Source organism: Neophocaena asiaeorientalis, unplaced genomic scaffold (assembly GCF_003031525.2).
Source record: "Neophocaena asiaeorientalis asiaeorientalis breed wild unplaced genomic scaffold, Neophocaena_asiaeorientalis_V1.1 scaffold547, whole genome shotgun sequence".
Classification (NCBI taxonomy): domain Eukaryota; kingdom Metazoa; phylum Chordata; class Mammalia; order Artiodactyla; family Phocoenidae; genus Neophocaena; species Neophocaena asiaeorientalis.
In genome coordinates this window covers 3045703-3061298 of record NW_020185330.1, presented here as the reverse complement: position 1 = coordinate 3061298, position 15596 = coordinate 3045703, and the positions used below count along the sequence as shown (strand labels likewise).

Below are 15596 nucleotides of genomic sequence, written 5' to 3'. Positions count from 1 at the left end.
ATATGATTATTTAAAATTAAGGGTTGATGTAGTGAAATTTGCTTTGTCTTGTGTGGAAGTGCCTCTGACTGTTGCTCACGTTTGTGACTACCAGTAGCCGAGAGCCATGGCACTCCGCAGCAGTGAAACCACTGAGGTCTCTCAACTTTGACTCACTGTATGATCCTTGTCTACAAATGACTACTTTTGGTAGCTCAACATGGAATTTAAAGACAAAAAGACATGTTCAGTAGCATAGAGTGAAGTGAAGGAGTGAGAGAACTGGAGACTTAACCTGTAGATAAGTGCTTTTATAAAATAAATGTGGAGGAGGGATTAAATTCATTCTGTGTAGTTCCTAGGGTGGAAAAATGAATGCTGTAAAAACAGAGCAGCTGTCTGAACCAATTGGAAGATTCCAGCAAATGCTGGATAAACACCTGTTGGGATGATCTGGTATTGGGAGGGAGGTGACGAGGTGGTTCATAGGATCCCTCACAATTCTGTATGTCTATGAAGTAAAGAAAACAGTGGGAGAAATTTTCAGAGGAATAGAGGGTAAGAGTTATTTAAATAATTTTAGCATGGCTACTCATACCAATTTTCATATGTATTACTATGTCACATGCTACCCAGTAGTTACCGATAATATGAGGTAAGAGTGTGGTAAAAAATATATTTTCCCAAATGCTTTTTTCAGCATTGCCTCCAGGTAAAATAAATCAGAGCAGCTAGTGCATTTTTAAAAGGAATATTGTATACCAGTTTTTCTATCTCCTATAAGAGATGAAAGAGACACAATGAAATTTGTCAATAAAAGCTTTAAGAATATCTGCACATCTACATTCATTACATTCCGTTTGATAACAACAGTAGTTTCATTCAATACGAATGTTCCAGAGAACTCAGATCTCTGCCATGGTCATATATATATGCTATTTGAAATTCTTTTATCTAGATACAGATCTTGATAGTGAATCTCTTGATGATAGGTGCGCAGCTAGTTTGTCCCGGAACTCATGAAGATAATTATATTGCTGAAAAAAGTAAAGATATATTGAAATACATTGTAGAAAGCTGATTACCAGAGTAGTAATACTAGTCAGAATCGGGAATCAAAAAAATACTTGATAAAAACAGTTCTACATCCTTTTGTGTAAGGAGGTATTTCTATCTTGAGGAAGTTTTATCTTTCAATAAAGCTACATATAGTGTGAAAAAGTTGTTTTAAAAATCTCTATAAATTAGGAGGTAGCATGAAATAACGGCAGTGTTTTATAAATCTTTAAAATCCTTTCTCCCTTTACTGGCAGGAGGAAGTAAGATTAAAAACACACGAAGATATTCTTTTTGCTAATGCATTTTCCCCTGGGGAGTAAGTACAGGGGAGAGAGGGTGCTTTCTGCAGCAGTTAACAGCAGCGTATTCAAGAAAATCTATTTCTTAATTTACAGAGCCTTAGTTTTCTGCTTTTGGTGATGATAAAATCCATTTGGAACAATTTTCATAGTAGATAATATTAAAATAAAATCACTGATCTTAACAGATAAGCAGAATAAAATCTTTAAATAATTCATTTGGAGTTTTAATAGCTGCCCAGAGGATATTCTCACTCTGCCAGTAATCTCATTTTGTATTACCGTTCAGAAATTGAAATTGCATACTGCTAACTTACATCAGCACAGAGATGGAAAAAGCACGTTTGCCCCAGAATGCTGAGGTGATAAATTGACAGCCCCTATTAATGTGGGCTTAATTCTCTCTTACGATTAAAGATGTAAAACATGCATATACATGTTTGACCATGTATTTTGTTTTGTGTCAAAGAGACACTTGGGAACATGTTGAATATGAAGCATCATTTGTTAAAAACAGATAATAAAGGGAGCTGCTTCTCTGTTTTCAGAACCTGCTCCTCAGACTTCATCCTAAAGTTGAGACTGGGTAATTGGGAAAGGAAGACAAGTTAGCTTTACAGATCTACAAATCAATAATATCCTTGGGGCTTTGCCACTGCAGTGTTGTGGTGTTAAACAGAAAGTTAATGTGAAAGATGTCACTTAGGTTATCCACAGCAAAGGGTAATTAGCATGGTTTTACATTTTTTTCTATTACAGTCATTCGTCTATCTTTGTTAAATGTTTTGGTGATACAGTAATAGGATCTTCATGAGATCTTTTTGGTCAAAAATATACCCAGGAAACTACCAAGTTTATGGTAACTGCCTCATTTTTCCAGGTGAGAGGATCCATTCCCAGAACAGAATGGGCAAAAACGGAACAGTAGTGGATCTTGAAAGAGTAAACTGGAAAGTTCAAATTTGTCATTATTTTGTTTGAAAAACTGAACTTTTTCAGACGTCCAGGTTATATTTAAATGTAAATTTTTAAAAAGTCAAAATATAAACAGGTGATACATGAATAATAGAATGCTTTGGATCTTCATTACCCTTTTGATGAGATGTTACACTGTGGCGGTCTGCCCCTGACCACAGCCTCACGAGAACGGTCACCCTCCTTACCTTTATGGTCTGTATTGCTCCAGACCCTCTCAGGTCCCTCAGGCTGTCGATGGCTTGCTGCGGTGATATTGTGTCAGACAGGTATAGGAGGAGACAAGCGGCTACTAAATAGAACACGAGACAAAAATTGTATACTACATGTAAAAAAAAAAAAAAAAATTGTATACTACATGTAATATATATTCTTATATTATAAATTAATGATATGCTTATACTTAATTCAGACTTCTGTTTGTGCAGAAGACTGTTTTTGACAAATTATGATTTTAAATGACTGTGGTTGAATTAAAAATTTTTTTTTTGGCTCTGACACGCACTTTAATAAGCCCCACCTCTCTGGCCAGGCCCACTTGAATTAAATTTAACACTGGCTTCATTCTTTTTTTAAACAGCTTTATTGAGTTATTATAATTATAATAATTATAATTCACATCCCATACAATTCATTCAAAGTGCACAATTTAGTGGATTTTAGTGTATTCGCAGTTAAATGCAGCCACCACCACAGTCAGTTTTAGAACATTTTCATCACCTCAGAAAGAAACCCTGTATACTTTTGTTATCATCCCTCAATCACCCACCACCCCTCCCCTAAGCAACCACTAATTTACTTTGTCTTTATGGATTTGCCTGTTCTAGACATTTCATATATATGGAATCATACGTGGTCTGTCGCGACTAGCTTCTTTCACTTAGCATGATGTGTTCAAGATTCGTACATATTGTGGCACATATCAGTACTTCATTCCTTTTTATGGGTGAATAATATTCCATTGCATGGCTATACATTTTGTTTATCCATTTGTCAGCTGATGGACATTTAGGTTGTTTCCATTTTTTGGCTATTATGAATAATGTGGCTATAAGTGTTAGTGCACAGGTTTTGTCTGGACCTGTTTTCATTTCTTTGGGGTATATGCCTAGGAGTGAAATTGCTGGGTCGTATGGTCACTCTGTGTGTAACTGTTTGAGGAAGTACTGCCTGGCTGTTTTCCAAAGCAGCTGCACCTTTTTCATTCCCTCCAGCAGTGTATTTAGGTTCCAGTTTCTCTACATCCTCTCCAAAGCTTGTTCTCCATTTTTTGGATAACAGCCATCCTAATGGGTGTTAGGTGGTATCTCACTGTGGTTTTGATTTGCATTTCTCTGAGGACTAAGATGTTGAGCATTTTTCCATGCGCTTGTTGGTCATTTGTATATTTTGTTTGGAGAAATGTCTATTCATATCCTTTGCCCATTTTTAAATTTTTTAATTGTCTTTTTACTATTGAGTTGTAAGAGTTCTTTATATAGTCTGGGTAAGTCCTTTATCAGATACATGGTTTTGCAAATATTTTTTTCCCATTCTGTGGGTTGTCTTTTCATTTTGATAATGTCTTTGAAACACAAAACTTTGTAATTTTGATACTGTCCAACACTAAAAGGAATAACTGTTACTCCCACTGTGGTATTTCATTAGCTGTTTCCCCCCCCAATACATTTTTTAAAAGTTTAAAGTTAACATATATAACTTTTTATGCTTATATTACCCATGGATATTATTTAAAAGTTACTGTCAATATCTTAACACCTGCAAAGGGAGAACATTAGAAAACAAAAAAAACACAAGAATGCAGGTGCTAAGACCTGTAAATTATGTTTTGTAGAATCCTCCCAAACAATGCTGAAAATACCTCTCCCACCCAGGCTTTCTAGGGAACACCAAATTTAGGGCCTTAAATAATCCTTTGGGTCTTAGCAGATATATATTGTGTTTCGTCTCATTTTCATACAAAGTGAGCATATGGCCCAGAAACACGAGTTTTCGTACTTCGAGGTAAAAAACAACAACTGAATAATAGAAATATATTTCTTACCAAGACAGGATCTCCCAAGTCCTCCATAACAGCTGAAAGGGAAGTACAGTTTTGAAGTTGGTACATTTTCATTCCATCCCAACAATTACAACCAGAGACTTGCTCTTTCTGCCTTCTATTTCTACTCTAATGCCTAGCACAGTGCCTTGTACCCAGAGATTAATAAATATTTTTGAATAAATCAATCAAGAGCAAAGTGTGCTTATTTGTTTGTTGGGAGGTATTCCGTACACCTATAAGGGACAAAGAAGGCAGGGCCTTTTTATTGACCTCTTTAAACATCTGAGGAGTGGAAGGTGTTACTAAACTGATAGAAATCAGACTACTTTTACCAACTGCCACTTAATTTTTCTCTAAACAAAACCTTAGTGGTTATGGGACAGGTCCGTATGGTAACTCTTCATTCATCTAGAAAGAGTAAAGAGGCAGTGTATCCTAGAGGTTTAAAGCCTGGGCTCTGGAGCCCCACCGCCTGGGGTTGAATCCTGAATCTGTCACTTACTAGATGTGTGAACCTAAGTTATTTAACCTCTCTGGGCCTCAGCCTTTTCACCTATAAGATGGGGCCGGCAACAGTACCTATGTCACAGTGAGGACTGAGTGAGATAACATTTGTAAAGCTCACAACAGAGCCTGGCACAGAGTAAGAGGTAAATGAACGTTAGCTGCTATTACGTAGCATTGTGAAGAAATGAGCAGTTCTGTATAACTGGATTTTCTAGAAAAACAAGGACTGATTCTTAAGCAATAAAACCATTCACTTTAATCAGTTTCAAAGATCCTAAAAAGTGCATTCCATACTTCCTAACTTTCTCAGAGGGTGTACTGATCCTAATTCAGTGCTGACAACCCATCATGAGCATCAGTTACTATGGTGTATTTGTAGATGGAGCTGTAGAAACATGTCTTGTGATAGGATGTGAAACAGAGGACCAAACAGGTACTGACCCCTGTATAACTGATGAACTTGCTTTCTACAAAGTGTCCCAGCTGTAGGCCTGTTTCAGAGACAAGGCTCTACTGTATAAAGGTAGAACATTTTAGTGGCTTTCTGCAAGATTAAGATGTATCACTTTTGGGACCTCCCTGGTGGTGCAGTGGTTGAGAATCCGCCTGCCAATGCAGGGGACACAGGTTTGAGCCCTGGCCCGGGAAGATCCCACATGGCGCGGAGCGACTAAGCCCGTGCAGCACAACTACTGAGCCTGCGCTCTAGAGCCCACGGGCCACAACTACTGAAGCCCGCGCGCTTGGAGCCCGTGCTCCGCAACAAGAGAAGCCACTGCAATGAGAAGCCACGCACCACAACGAAGAGTAGCCCCCGCTCACCAAAACTAGAGAAAGCCCACGCGCAGCAACGAAGACCCAACGCAGCAAAAAAAAAAAAAAAAAAAATTACTTTATATCTTGCTAGCTTTATCTTTACTCCCGTTTGATTGATTCCTACTCATCCTTCAAAACCTAGCTCAAATTTCAACTTCTGAAATGCCTCTGTGCCCCCATAGAAACCACTGCCATTCTGTGCACTGCCTCATATACACCTGTTTGTAGTATTATACTTACATGAGAGTGTCGTTGGCTGTGGGTTCCTTGAGGGTGGGGACTGTGTCTAGAGTGTGTGTTTTATATTCACAATGTTTCATACACAGTAGGTGCTATGGGTTGAACTGTGTCCCCCGCAAAAGATATGTTGTGCCTAATCGCTGGTACTGTGCATGGGACCTTATTTGAAAATAGGGTCTTTGCAGATATAATCAAGTTAAGATGAGGTCATTAGGGTGGGTCCTAATCCAATACGACTGGTGTCCTTATAATAGGAAACACCATATGAAAACACAGACACACAGGGAGAATCATGTGATGATAGAGGCAGAGGGGAGTGATGCAGCCATGAGCCAAAGAATGCCAAGGATTGCCGGCCACCACCAGAAGCTAGGAAGAAGTGACGAAGGACTCTATCCACGGTTTCTGACTGAAGATAGCCCTGCTAACACCTTGATTTTGGACTTCTAGCCACTAGAATTCGGTGGGAATAAACTTCTGTTTTAAGCGACCCGGTCTGTGGTCATTTGTTACAACAGCCGCAGGAAATGATGTAACAAAATAGGCGAGCAGTGTTCACTGACTTTATAAAGGAACAAAAATGTCCAGGGAGGACAGACAAGAGAACAGGGAAAAAAATGTACCAGACCCTGTTTCTAGAGGGATAAACTCTAGAGCTGTTTAGCAGTGTGGGCACCCAAAGATAGTAGAAAGGATAGAAAATCATCTTTGTCCAAACAAACATTAGTCACTGTAGGGACACCTTTGAAAGCTCTAGGACAATGAAAATTTCCAGTCATCAGATGCTTTATTTTATGGGAGCCTGAAGCATTTGACATATGCAAGATTGCCCATCCACCCTCCCACATGGCGCGGAGCAACTAATTGCCCATCCTGTTTGTATTCAAAGACCAGAGCATTTGGTTTGCTAGAACTTGCTAGAGTAGATTTTGTTAAGCTTTTCTAAACTGAGCTAGTTTGATCTCTGGTAATCTTTCAGTAGAGGCTGCTTTCAAAGACTTGTTTGAAAAAAAAAATCTCAGAATTGGTTTGAAAATGGGTTCAAAACCTGTAAAGTATTTTTCACTGGCTTCATCTAACCACCTAATGCTGTTTTACTTAGAGTTATCAGAAAATGTAGCACAGGCAACTATTTATTCTAAAATTTTGCTTCTCCAATTAGTACTAGATGAGAGATGATGTGTTTCTGTAAAGTTTGGAAACCGTAGGATGTAGGATGGCTTCTAGTTCTTTTTCCCCTACTTTGCAGGTGATAGTTCTCTATATCAGAGTTTAGTTTGGTCACAAACAGATATGTGTCCCCTTGTACTGGTTGGTTTGCTTTCAGAACATGAGCTACTGGCATGAAGCCCTGGGGCTCTTTGTCTAAGGAGAGAGAAGCTGGCTGGGCTTGCCCTTCTCCTAGGTGCCTGAGACTACTGAGTTATTTGGTATAGTCTGTATACTTTCTAGCTCAAAGCAATGACCTTAGAGCTTTTGAGGTATTACACTACTTAATGCTCTATCTTGCTCCAGAAAGGATTAAGAAGATAAGGATGCAAAAAAACAAAGAAACATCCCCAAAACTGAAAAAACAAAAAAACCCAATAAGCACAAAGACCTATGTTTAGTAAATGATGAGTTCTCTTTGCTCTTCACAAATACCTCCTCACATATTAGAATAAATCTATAGTGTTCTCCTTGTGGCTGGCTCCCCTCTGCTCTGTGGGTCTCACTTCTGGTATAACTAATGTTCCTTTCCATGGCACCACTTAGAGTCTTTCCAATGCTACTGTCTACTGCTGATTGTCACTTTCTTCTTCCTTTCTCCAAGCTACTTTTTTCTTTTCTTCTCATTTTTTCCCCTTAATCCATTTTCTTTTGTTTTAAACTTTCATACCAGCAGCTTATTTACAGCCACTGACAAACAATGAGAGTCCCTCTTTCATTCAGGTAGCAAATTCATATCATCAAATACAATTTTCAAGTCCTGTTTTTAGGATTGCTCATTGTTTAGGGATAATTCCTTTGCTAATTTTTTAAAAATGGACTTTCTTGCTGTTGGAAGAAACTAAACAACTGAAAGGCCGACCAGTAGGTATGGTGTTACATAACAGGAATGATGCCCTCACCTTTTTGGGAAGGAGAGGGTCCCAAAATCAAGAGTAAAGGTCTAAGACAAAAGGAAAGAAAGCAAAAAAAAAAAAAAGCCTGTTACCCTATCCTAAAAATTTCCTAATCTACTCATTTATTGTCCTTACTCTTCAAAAGTAATAATGGCAAATATCTGAGTGCTTGCTCTGTGCCAGGCATGGTGCTAGTACTTTTCATGTATTATCTCCTTTTGATCCTTGCAACAAACTATAAGGTAGGTAATAACTGCATAAGGATGCAATAATTTGAGAAATCATTTTGACTGGGACATTTTTCACATAATATATGGAGAAAAGGAAAACATACTGTATTAAGGTTTTTCGGTTATTTTTAAGGCAGATTTCAAGCTCCTCCATTATGTCACAGCAGCTGGCTATGTCAGGAGTCCCTCCATCTGGAATCGGATGATGATGAGTGATAATTCCATACTGATGGTAGAGGCCCACAAGGTTTGGAACTCTATATTTTGACAGTTCCCCTCTGGTGCAGAAAACAAATATGTCTTGTATACCATAGCTCTTTAGTTCTTCTGCCAATAGACCAAGATACACAAGGACACACATGGACAAAACATTACAAATTTAAATACAGTCGGGAGGGAAAATATGGAGTTAAGTTCCTTAAGCCAAACAAACTAAGTAAATAACAAATGATAACCTTTGAAGTGCTCATTGATAATCTAAAACAATACTGATCTGTCTTCAAACTAGGGTAAAAACGAAGTCACTAAGCACAAAATAGTAATTAGAAACATCTGAACCAAAAGGTTATTAAAATGAAACCTGACTTTATAAGTCAAAATGTTTTTTTACTGGATTGTAAGACATCCATTATATTGCTGTTTTGAAAAAAAAATTTTTTACAATAAATACTGCTTTAAAATAAATTGTAAAACACCTAATATTTCAAAACAAGAAGGAATGATAGCACATTTTTTCCCATTTTCTTCTCACCAAATCAATGGTGTTTGCTGTGTACAAGTCTCGGTTATTTTGTTTTACCCTAAGCACAGTATAAAATCCCCAGCATAGCCACGGTGCCAGAGCGCTTGTATTCTCACCTGTATTTGCAGTGTACCACACCATCATGTATTTACTTTTAGGGACTAGGTTTCTAGGAAATAAAGCATTAGCTGTATGAAAATTATGTGACTTAGCGAATTTCAGTATAATGATATGAACCAAGCGAGAGTACTGCAGGCCATTCTGTTCACTGGAGCTTCCTTAGGGCAATATTCACTACAGAGCATTTGGTTCATAATGAATAATTCTGACTCATCTGGTTCCCCTTTTTCTCTCCCCACCCACGAAATCCTAGGACATTTAGCTATTTAAGTACAAAGTACTTTTTATCATGAAACTCTAAACCTGTACTTGAAATATGGCTACTCCAAATTGAGATGTATTGTAAATGTAAAATACGTATCTGATTTCAAAGACCAAGTACCAAAAAACTCCTATCTCAATAATTTGTTTTATACTTAAAACCCATTGAAACGATACTATTTAGCCTATATGAGGTTAAATCAAGTATATTACTAAAATTAATTTTACCCATTTTTACTTTTTTAATGTGGCCCCTAGAAAACGTCAAAAGTACATATATGGCCTCTATTTGTGGCTCCCAATATGTTTCTGTTGGACAGTGCTCCTCTAGATAATACTATTAAGCTTTTGTACTTGTAAAAGGGTTTAACTTGTAGTTGACATCCGTAACCATTTTTAAGAGAGTAGGTAAATTTCCTATTTGCCTCTTGCATGCATTGAATAATTTCTATTATACAGTAGATTTCAACTTTCCCAGAAAGGACTCTGAGGACGGACACGGGAAGTGCTGCCAGGAGAGTCTAGGTCTCCCCCTTCAGACCCTGTCATCTGTTTTGTATATTGGATTCCATTTAAGATTTCATTGGAAGAAAAAAAAGTTTGGTAAAAAATTGGAAACTCCTTTTACAGAAGAGACTAAATGAATAGGGCTTTCCAAAATGTGCAAGATTGGTTCTTGAACCAATGATTTAAATGATATTTTGCTTATAACTGAATGTTCTCCAAATGGAAATTTCCTACCATGGTGGGTATCTCTAGAGCAGAAAATCTTTACAAATACTGCAAGGGTCAACTAATCTATTAAGTCTTTTCTAGTAGGTAAATTAAAGAAAGTATATTAGCAAATTGATATTCTAGGATAACTAGGACAGAATTTTAGGTTTATAAAATCTATAGTGGTCAGAATCAAACAATATATACATTTTTGTATTGGTTTATTATAAGGACATTGGTAGGACTATCAGGCTTGAGATATTCCAGGCCAACCAGAATAAAATATTTTGGAAGTCTAAATTTGTTAGTATCGTACAATTTATAAATTCCAAATTGGGACAGATTATCGGGATATTTGTAGGATTATTAGACTTGAGGCTAAAAGCATCCTTGGGCATGTAGAGATCAGACCCTATTCCATCTTTTCCACCTAGACACTGGTTCTGTAAATTTTCTATGTGGGATGGACAATTTCAATACTACCTCTGGGTTCCCAGCTCAGGCTTAATTTCCAGTATCACAGTCAAGTCTTCAAAGAACAGTATGTTCAAAGATCTGGGCAGTGCAATGTCAGCTTTCTATTTACATACGTTTCCCCCTCCAACTTATACATTATAACTCAAATGCAGTTTTTATGTATAGAACTACAAAAACCAGTGAAAAGCAACACTATGTTTAGTAAATGATGAGTCTTTTTTGCCCTTCACAAATACCTCTTCACATATTAGAATAAGTCTATAGCTTGAAACTTTATGAAATACCAAAAATTTTTTTTGGAAAATTCAGAAGAGACTACAGTTTGTTCTTTATGACAAAGATTTTTAGTATTATTTTTTAAGAACCTATTAAGATGGTTCTGTCATATTACACCTACCTGTATCTTTTTGGATATTTCTTCTAACACCTTTAAATTTACAACCTGTAAGTAGTAACAAGGCAAGTGCAAGAGTCAGTTTCTGGTCATAAATAACAAGTATATTACACACATATATAGCTACTGTAGAAAGTCATTACACATGATCATTTATATGCTTCAATTCCATTTTGAATGGGAATTTAAATTTCTTGTATTCTTAGGAATATAGTTCCAGGGATTCATAGATCCCAGCTGAAGAAACTCTTGATCCAAGGGTTCTTTATTCTGTGTCCTTTCTGTAACAAGTACCTGGCTGTAGTCCTTAGCCTCACATTGTACCCCTGTGTTACATTTTATAAGATAGGTAAATCAGAAATGTAGAACTGTGAATGTGGATGTGGAAGGGTTGAAGAGTGGGTCTATGTTCCTTTATCTGTAGCCCACCAAGAGGGTTTCCAGAACTGAGTTCCTATGCTGATAGTCTGTGAAATTCTCTTACTGCTCAGTACAGAGAATTATATAAAAAATAATTTCTAATACATCAGTAGTGTCACCTACCTGGAAGAGCACATAAACCAAGAAACTGAGAACAGTTCACTCGTGACAGGGGTAGCCTGAAAGGAATAAAACTTTATCAAGTTTAGTTCAATTTAAAGTTATAGATGGACATTTACACAAACGTGTGTGCCTGCCACTAAATGAAGGTGTTTTAAAGTTTTACAGCAGTCACAAAACAAAAATTCATAGTTAAATATCAATGTATTGGTCACAAAAAGGCTTAGAAAGACTAGGAGTTTTAAAATAGGAACTTACCATTTGCTTTGTTGCAATTTAAGTCTTAAAAGTGGCAAGCTAATTTAAACTAACTTAAAGATAGTAATGCCTAGGTTGCTTACAGCTAGTATAAAGTGTACTTAAGTTATCCTGTGGTTTGTTACCTGAGATATTTTGTGTTAGTAACCTTAGGAAATAAGCTGGAAAATGACCATCTGACGATTTCATCTCCAGCATTCATTCAAAATTACTATTTTAAGATTTCTTTATAGGACTTCCTTAAACAGATACAATTTCATAGAATAAAAACCACAGGCTACCTATTCTTTGTTGTAATGGATTTTGGTTAAAATGAAATAATTTCAAGAAATCCTATTCCCAGTTTGCAGTGCCTGGGAACAAAGCGGGCAGAGGCTCACCTTGTCTGCAAAACAGAAGATGAATTTAGAGGAAAATATGGGGCATTGTATAAATACCACCTGACTTTGAAAATTAGATGAGGTTTTGAGTTTGAAGGTGGCTTAGAAGGGGAAATGAAAGTTAATTGCTATTTGATGGCAGAACAAAAGAACTACAGGGACAACACTTTTTTTCTCTCCCTACAGCAGGGTCAGTGCTTAAAGAGAAAGATTATTACACTTACAGGGACTGTAGAGAAGCTGCTGTAACCGTAAGTCACTGCCAAAATTCAGAAGTTGATTTTATATAAAAACATTTGTTTTTGTTATTGTATCTATGGTGATGTGGCTTTTATCTTAAACAGGGTCTGCTGATAGATGCATTATTGTGGCAAGTAGTTCTAGGACTGGAATAAATGATAACATAGGATATCTCATCCTATGTTTGGTACACTATTCTTTTGTCGTAAAAGAATAAGAAGGTTTTGGTACTAAATGGGAGCTCATTCAAATCTTAGCTCCTTGTTTCTACTATGGTTTTACTCAATGTATAAGGAAGGAACTCTCACCACTCCCCTTACCCCCCCAAAAAAGCTTTATTCTACCATAGATAAGAAAGATAAGAATTCTATAATCAGCAGAAGAGAATCATTTTCAATATGCAGACTAAATTCTACAAAGATTATTATGTACACATCAAATATTTTAGCTCATCATTGATCAGAAAGGTTAACGTACCATGATATCTGAATTGGAGTCTGTTCGTCTTCAATAGGCTCTTCGTCTGATGAGTCAAACTCACTTGTTTGCACTGAACTAGGCTTCAAAAGAAATCAGTTATGTTAAATAACTTTAAAGAATATTTACATATAGTTTTAGTATAGCTGATCCTTGCTTAAAGACAAACTGATGCATATTTGCAATTTACTCAAACCTGGAATATCAGAGAGATCAGCGATATCGATAATAAGCTATTGCTGTTTACTGTCCTATTAATAATTACAGCCCCATGTAGTGGAAAGAGTGTTGGATTGGGAACCAAGAAACCTGTCTTCTGGTCCTGGCTCTGCCACTTACTGTATAAACTTGGACAAGCGATGTCAGTTTCTACTGGATCTCAGTTTTCCAAAACTATAAAGTGAGATTTATTCATTCATTCATTCACAAACATTTCTTGGACACCTTCATTTGCCAAGCTCTGGAGATGCAAAGATCCATAAAATAAACAGCCTGCCTTCAGTATAATTGGAGAGACAATGTGTAAATAGATTCAAAAAAGTTAGAAGTGCTAAAATGGCACTATGCCCTTCAGAGCAGACAAGGGAGTGACTGACTGCTTAGGGAGCTGGAGAAAGCTTCACAGAGGAGAGATCCATTAGTTGGGTTTTGATGGATGAGCAGGAGGGTTTTAAGCAGATAGAGAAGTTAAGGCAATTAAGGCAAAAAGAGAAAGGGCTTTGTACAGTATAGTCCCTTGGTGTCCGCGAGGGGTGGAGGGGATTGGTTGGTTCCAGGACCTCTCCCCCGACCGCGGGTTCCAAAATTCCCAGATGCTCAACTCCCTTACATAAAACGGACCAACATGGGACAGTTGGTCCTCTGCATCCACGGACACCGAGAGCTGACTGTATCCAGGAACTGTGACATCAGAGCAGAGAAGAAGAAGCTAAAGAAGTAGTTTTCTCTACCCCATTTCTCAATAAATAACAGCCTAGCAATTTGGTTGGTGGGTGGGTGGGAGTACAGGTGGAATAACATGTCCCTAACTTTGTGAATCACTGGACTAGAGAGACTGAGATGAACTTTGTGTGCTGATCTAAGGAGTTGAAAATCACGTGGGAAGCATTTCTACATGGAAGATGTGTTATAGGGCCAATAAAAAACACACCTTTTTTCTACTTCCTAGTTGGAACCAACTGAGGGATGAGACACTGGAGAGAAAAATGGAGATCAATATATCAGTTTTATTACTGACTGTCAGGTGGAGGATGGAGGATGTGGCTTTAAAGCTGAGGTCAAGTGGGCTTGTCAATTCTTCACTACAGAATTGGACTTATCCACCCAGGCACAGGCAGTGATGGACAACCCATGGCTCCCCTGTGGCAGAGAGCACCCCAGATAGTACTCTCTGCAAAGAGAAGGGAAGGAACACAGCTACTTGTGTTCAGTTCCTCCCAAACTCAGGGATCAGATCACTCACTCTTCCCCTTCTGGGGACAAGTGTAGAAAGAGGCCAGGAGTGAAGGACAGCTGATGTCCCTCCACATGGAAACATGGGGATTAGCAAGTGTAACTGCCTAATGTCTTTTCTAGCTCTGAAGCTATATTCTATTCTATAATGGTCTTATTTGTAACTACCAGATCACTTTACAGAGCCAATTTAGGCCATGGATTTGAGTTGCTTTGGATCTATCCGTATTATTATTATCAACTCAACTCAAATGGAGCCCCTTCAACAGGTTGTCAGCTCTGTTGGTAGGTGATGTGAGTCAGGTGGGGCTTCAGATCCTTAAGCCTGTTTTTTCTTTCTTTAAGGCAGTTTTGATGATTCAAGAGTTTCAGTTTGCGTGGCCCATTCACTCAGGCTCTCCCAGCCAGCTTTACAAATCCTAACAGAGTTGGATGTTTCCGCTTCCCCAAGCTCAGAGATTCTTAACTCCAGGGAAAAGGACGCAGTGCCAGGTGGCCCCGTGGAAGGGTGGCCGTGGTGACACGCCCACAAGCTGGGGCGGGGGGTGTTAATCATCTTCCAGGAAGTTTTCCCCGTCCGCGGAGAGGAATGCTCCCCAGGGGGCCCAGGGCATCCCAGGATATGCTTTGGGGCTGGGGTATCAGGCTGAATGATGCACGGAGACACTTAAGCTCTCTATGCCTCAGTTCCTTCGTAAAACGGGGCTCAGCCCTCTCTGGCAGGGCTGTCGTGAGGCTTAGGAGACCTTGCATGCGACAGCTCACAGCCCATAACAGGCGCACAGCGAATGTCTGTCTTCCCCTCGCCCGCCTCTGACCCTATTCCTTCGCTGCCATCCTTCTTGCAGGTTCCGGGAAGCGCCACCTCCCATTCCCTGGACGGTTACTGCGCGAGTCGTGTCGCGACCAGGCTGGGGCTGTCCCCGGGCTCAATAAATCGCATCGGGGCCGCTCCCATCCCTGCGGCTCGGTTCCTCCAATCCCCGTCCCCACTCACCGGCTTCATAGCTGGCCGCCAGACAACCAGACCGGCCTCCTGCTACCTCCGGCAGCACCAGCGTCTCAACCTCCGCCCCGCGCCCTCTGCCCTTCAGCTCAGCTCATTGGTTCATCCTTCTGTGAGGTGGGGCGAGGCTTCTTCTTGGAACCAATCGGACACTCCCCCTGTTTCTTACTCCGCCCCCGGTGCCCAGGCTCGACCTCTAACCGCTCATTGGTTCCTACGGGGCCTTTGAAACACGCGCCGGAGGAGGACCCTGCTGAGTGTTGATTGGCTGGGAGGGCGCC

General features: G+C 39.0%; 1 protein-coding gene across 4 annotated transcripts; it reads right to left on the bottom strand.

Annotated features, from left to right (window-relative positions):
* Positions 1-785: 785 nt before the first annotated feature.
* CDKN3 (cyclin dependent kinase inhibitor 3) lies at positions 786-15386 on the bottom strand. 4 transcript variants are annotated; one of them, XM_024734745.1, is made up of 8 exons: positions 15307-15386; positions 12858-12940; positions 11506-11561; positions 10966-11010; positions 8359-8581; positions 4357-4388; positions 2501-2604; positions 786-1016 (listed from the first exon to the last, which is right to left on the bottom strand). In XM_024734745.1, exons 1-8 carry the CDS (start codon positions 15313-15315, stop codon positions 930-932), a joined length of 639 nt encoding a protein of 212 aa, XP_024590513.1. In that variant the 5' UTR covers positions 15316-15386; the 3' UTR covers positions 786-929. The 4 variants fall into 4 exon arrangements, with proteins under 4 accessions (XP_024590513.1, XP_024590515.1, XP_024590512.1 ...); XM_024734747.1 differs by having other exon boundaries at positions 8359-8446; XM_024734744.1 differs by lacking the exon at positions 786-1016 and having other exon boundaries at positions 1812-2604.
* Positions 15387-15596: the final 210 nt, after the last annotated feature.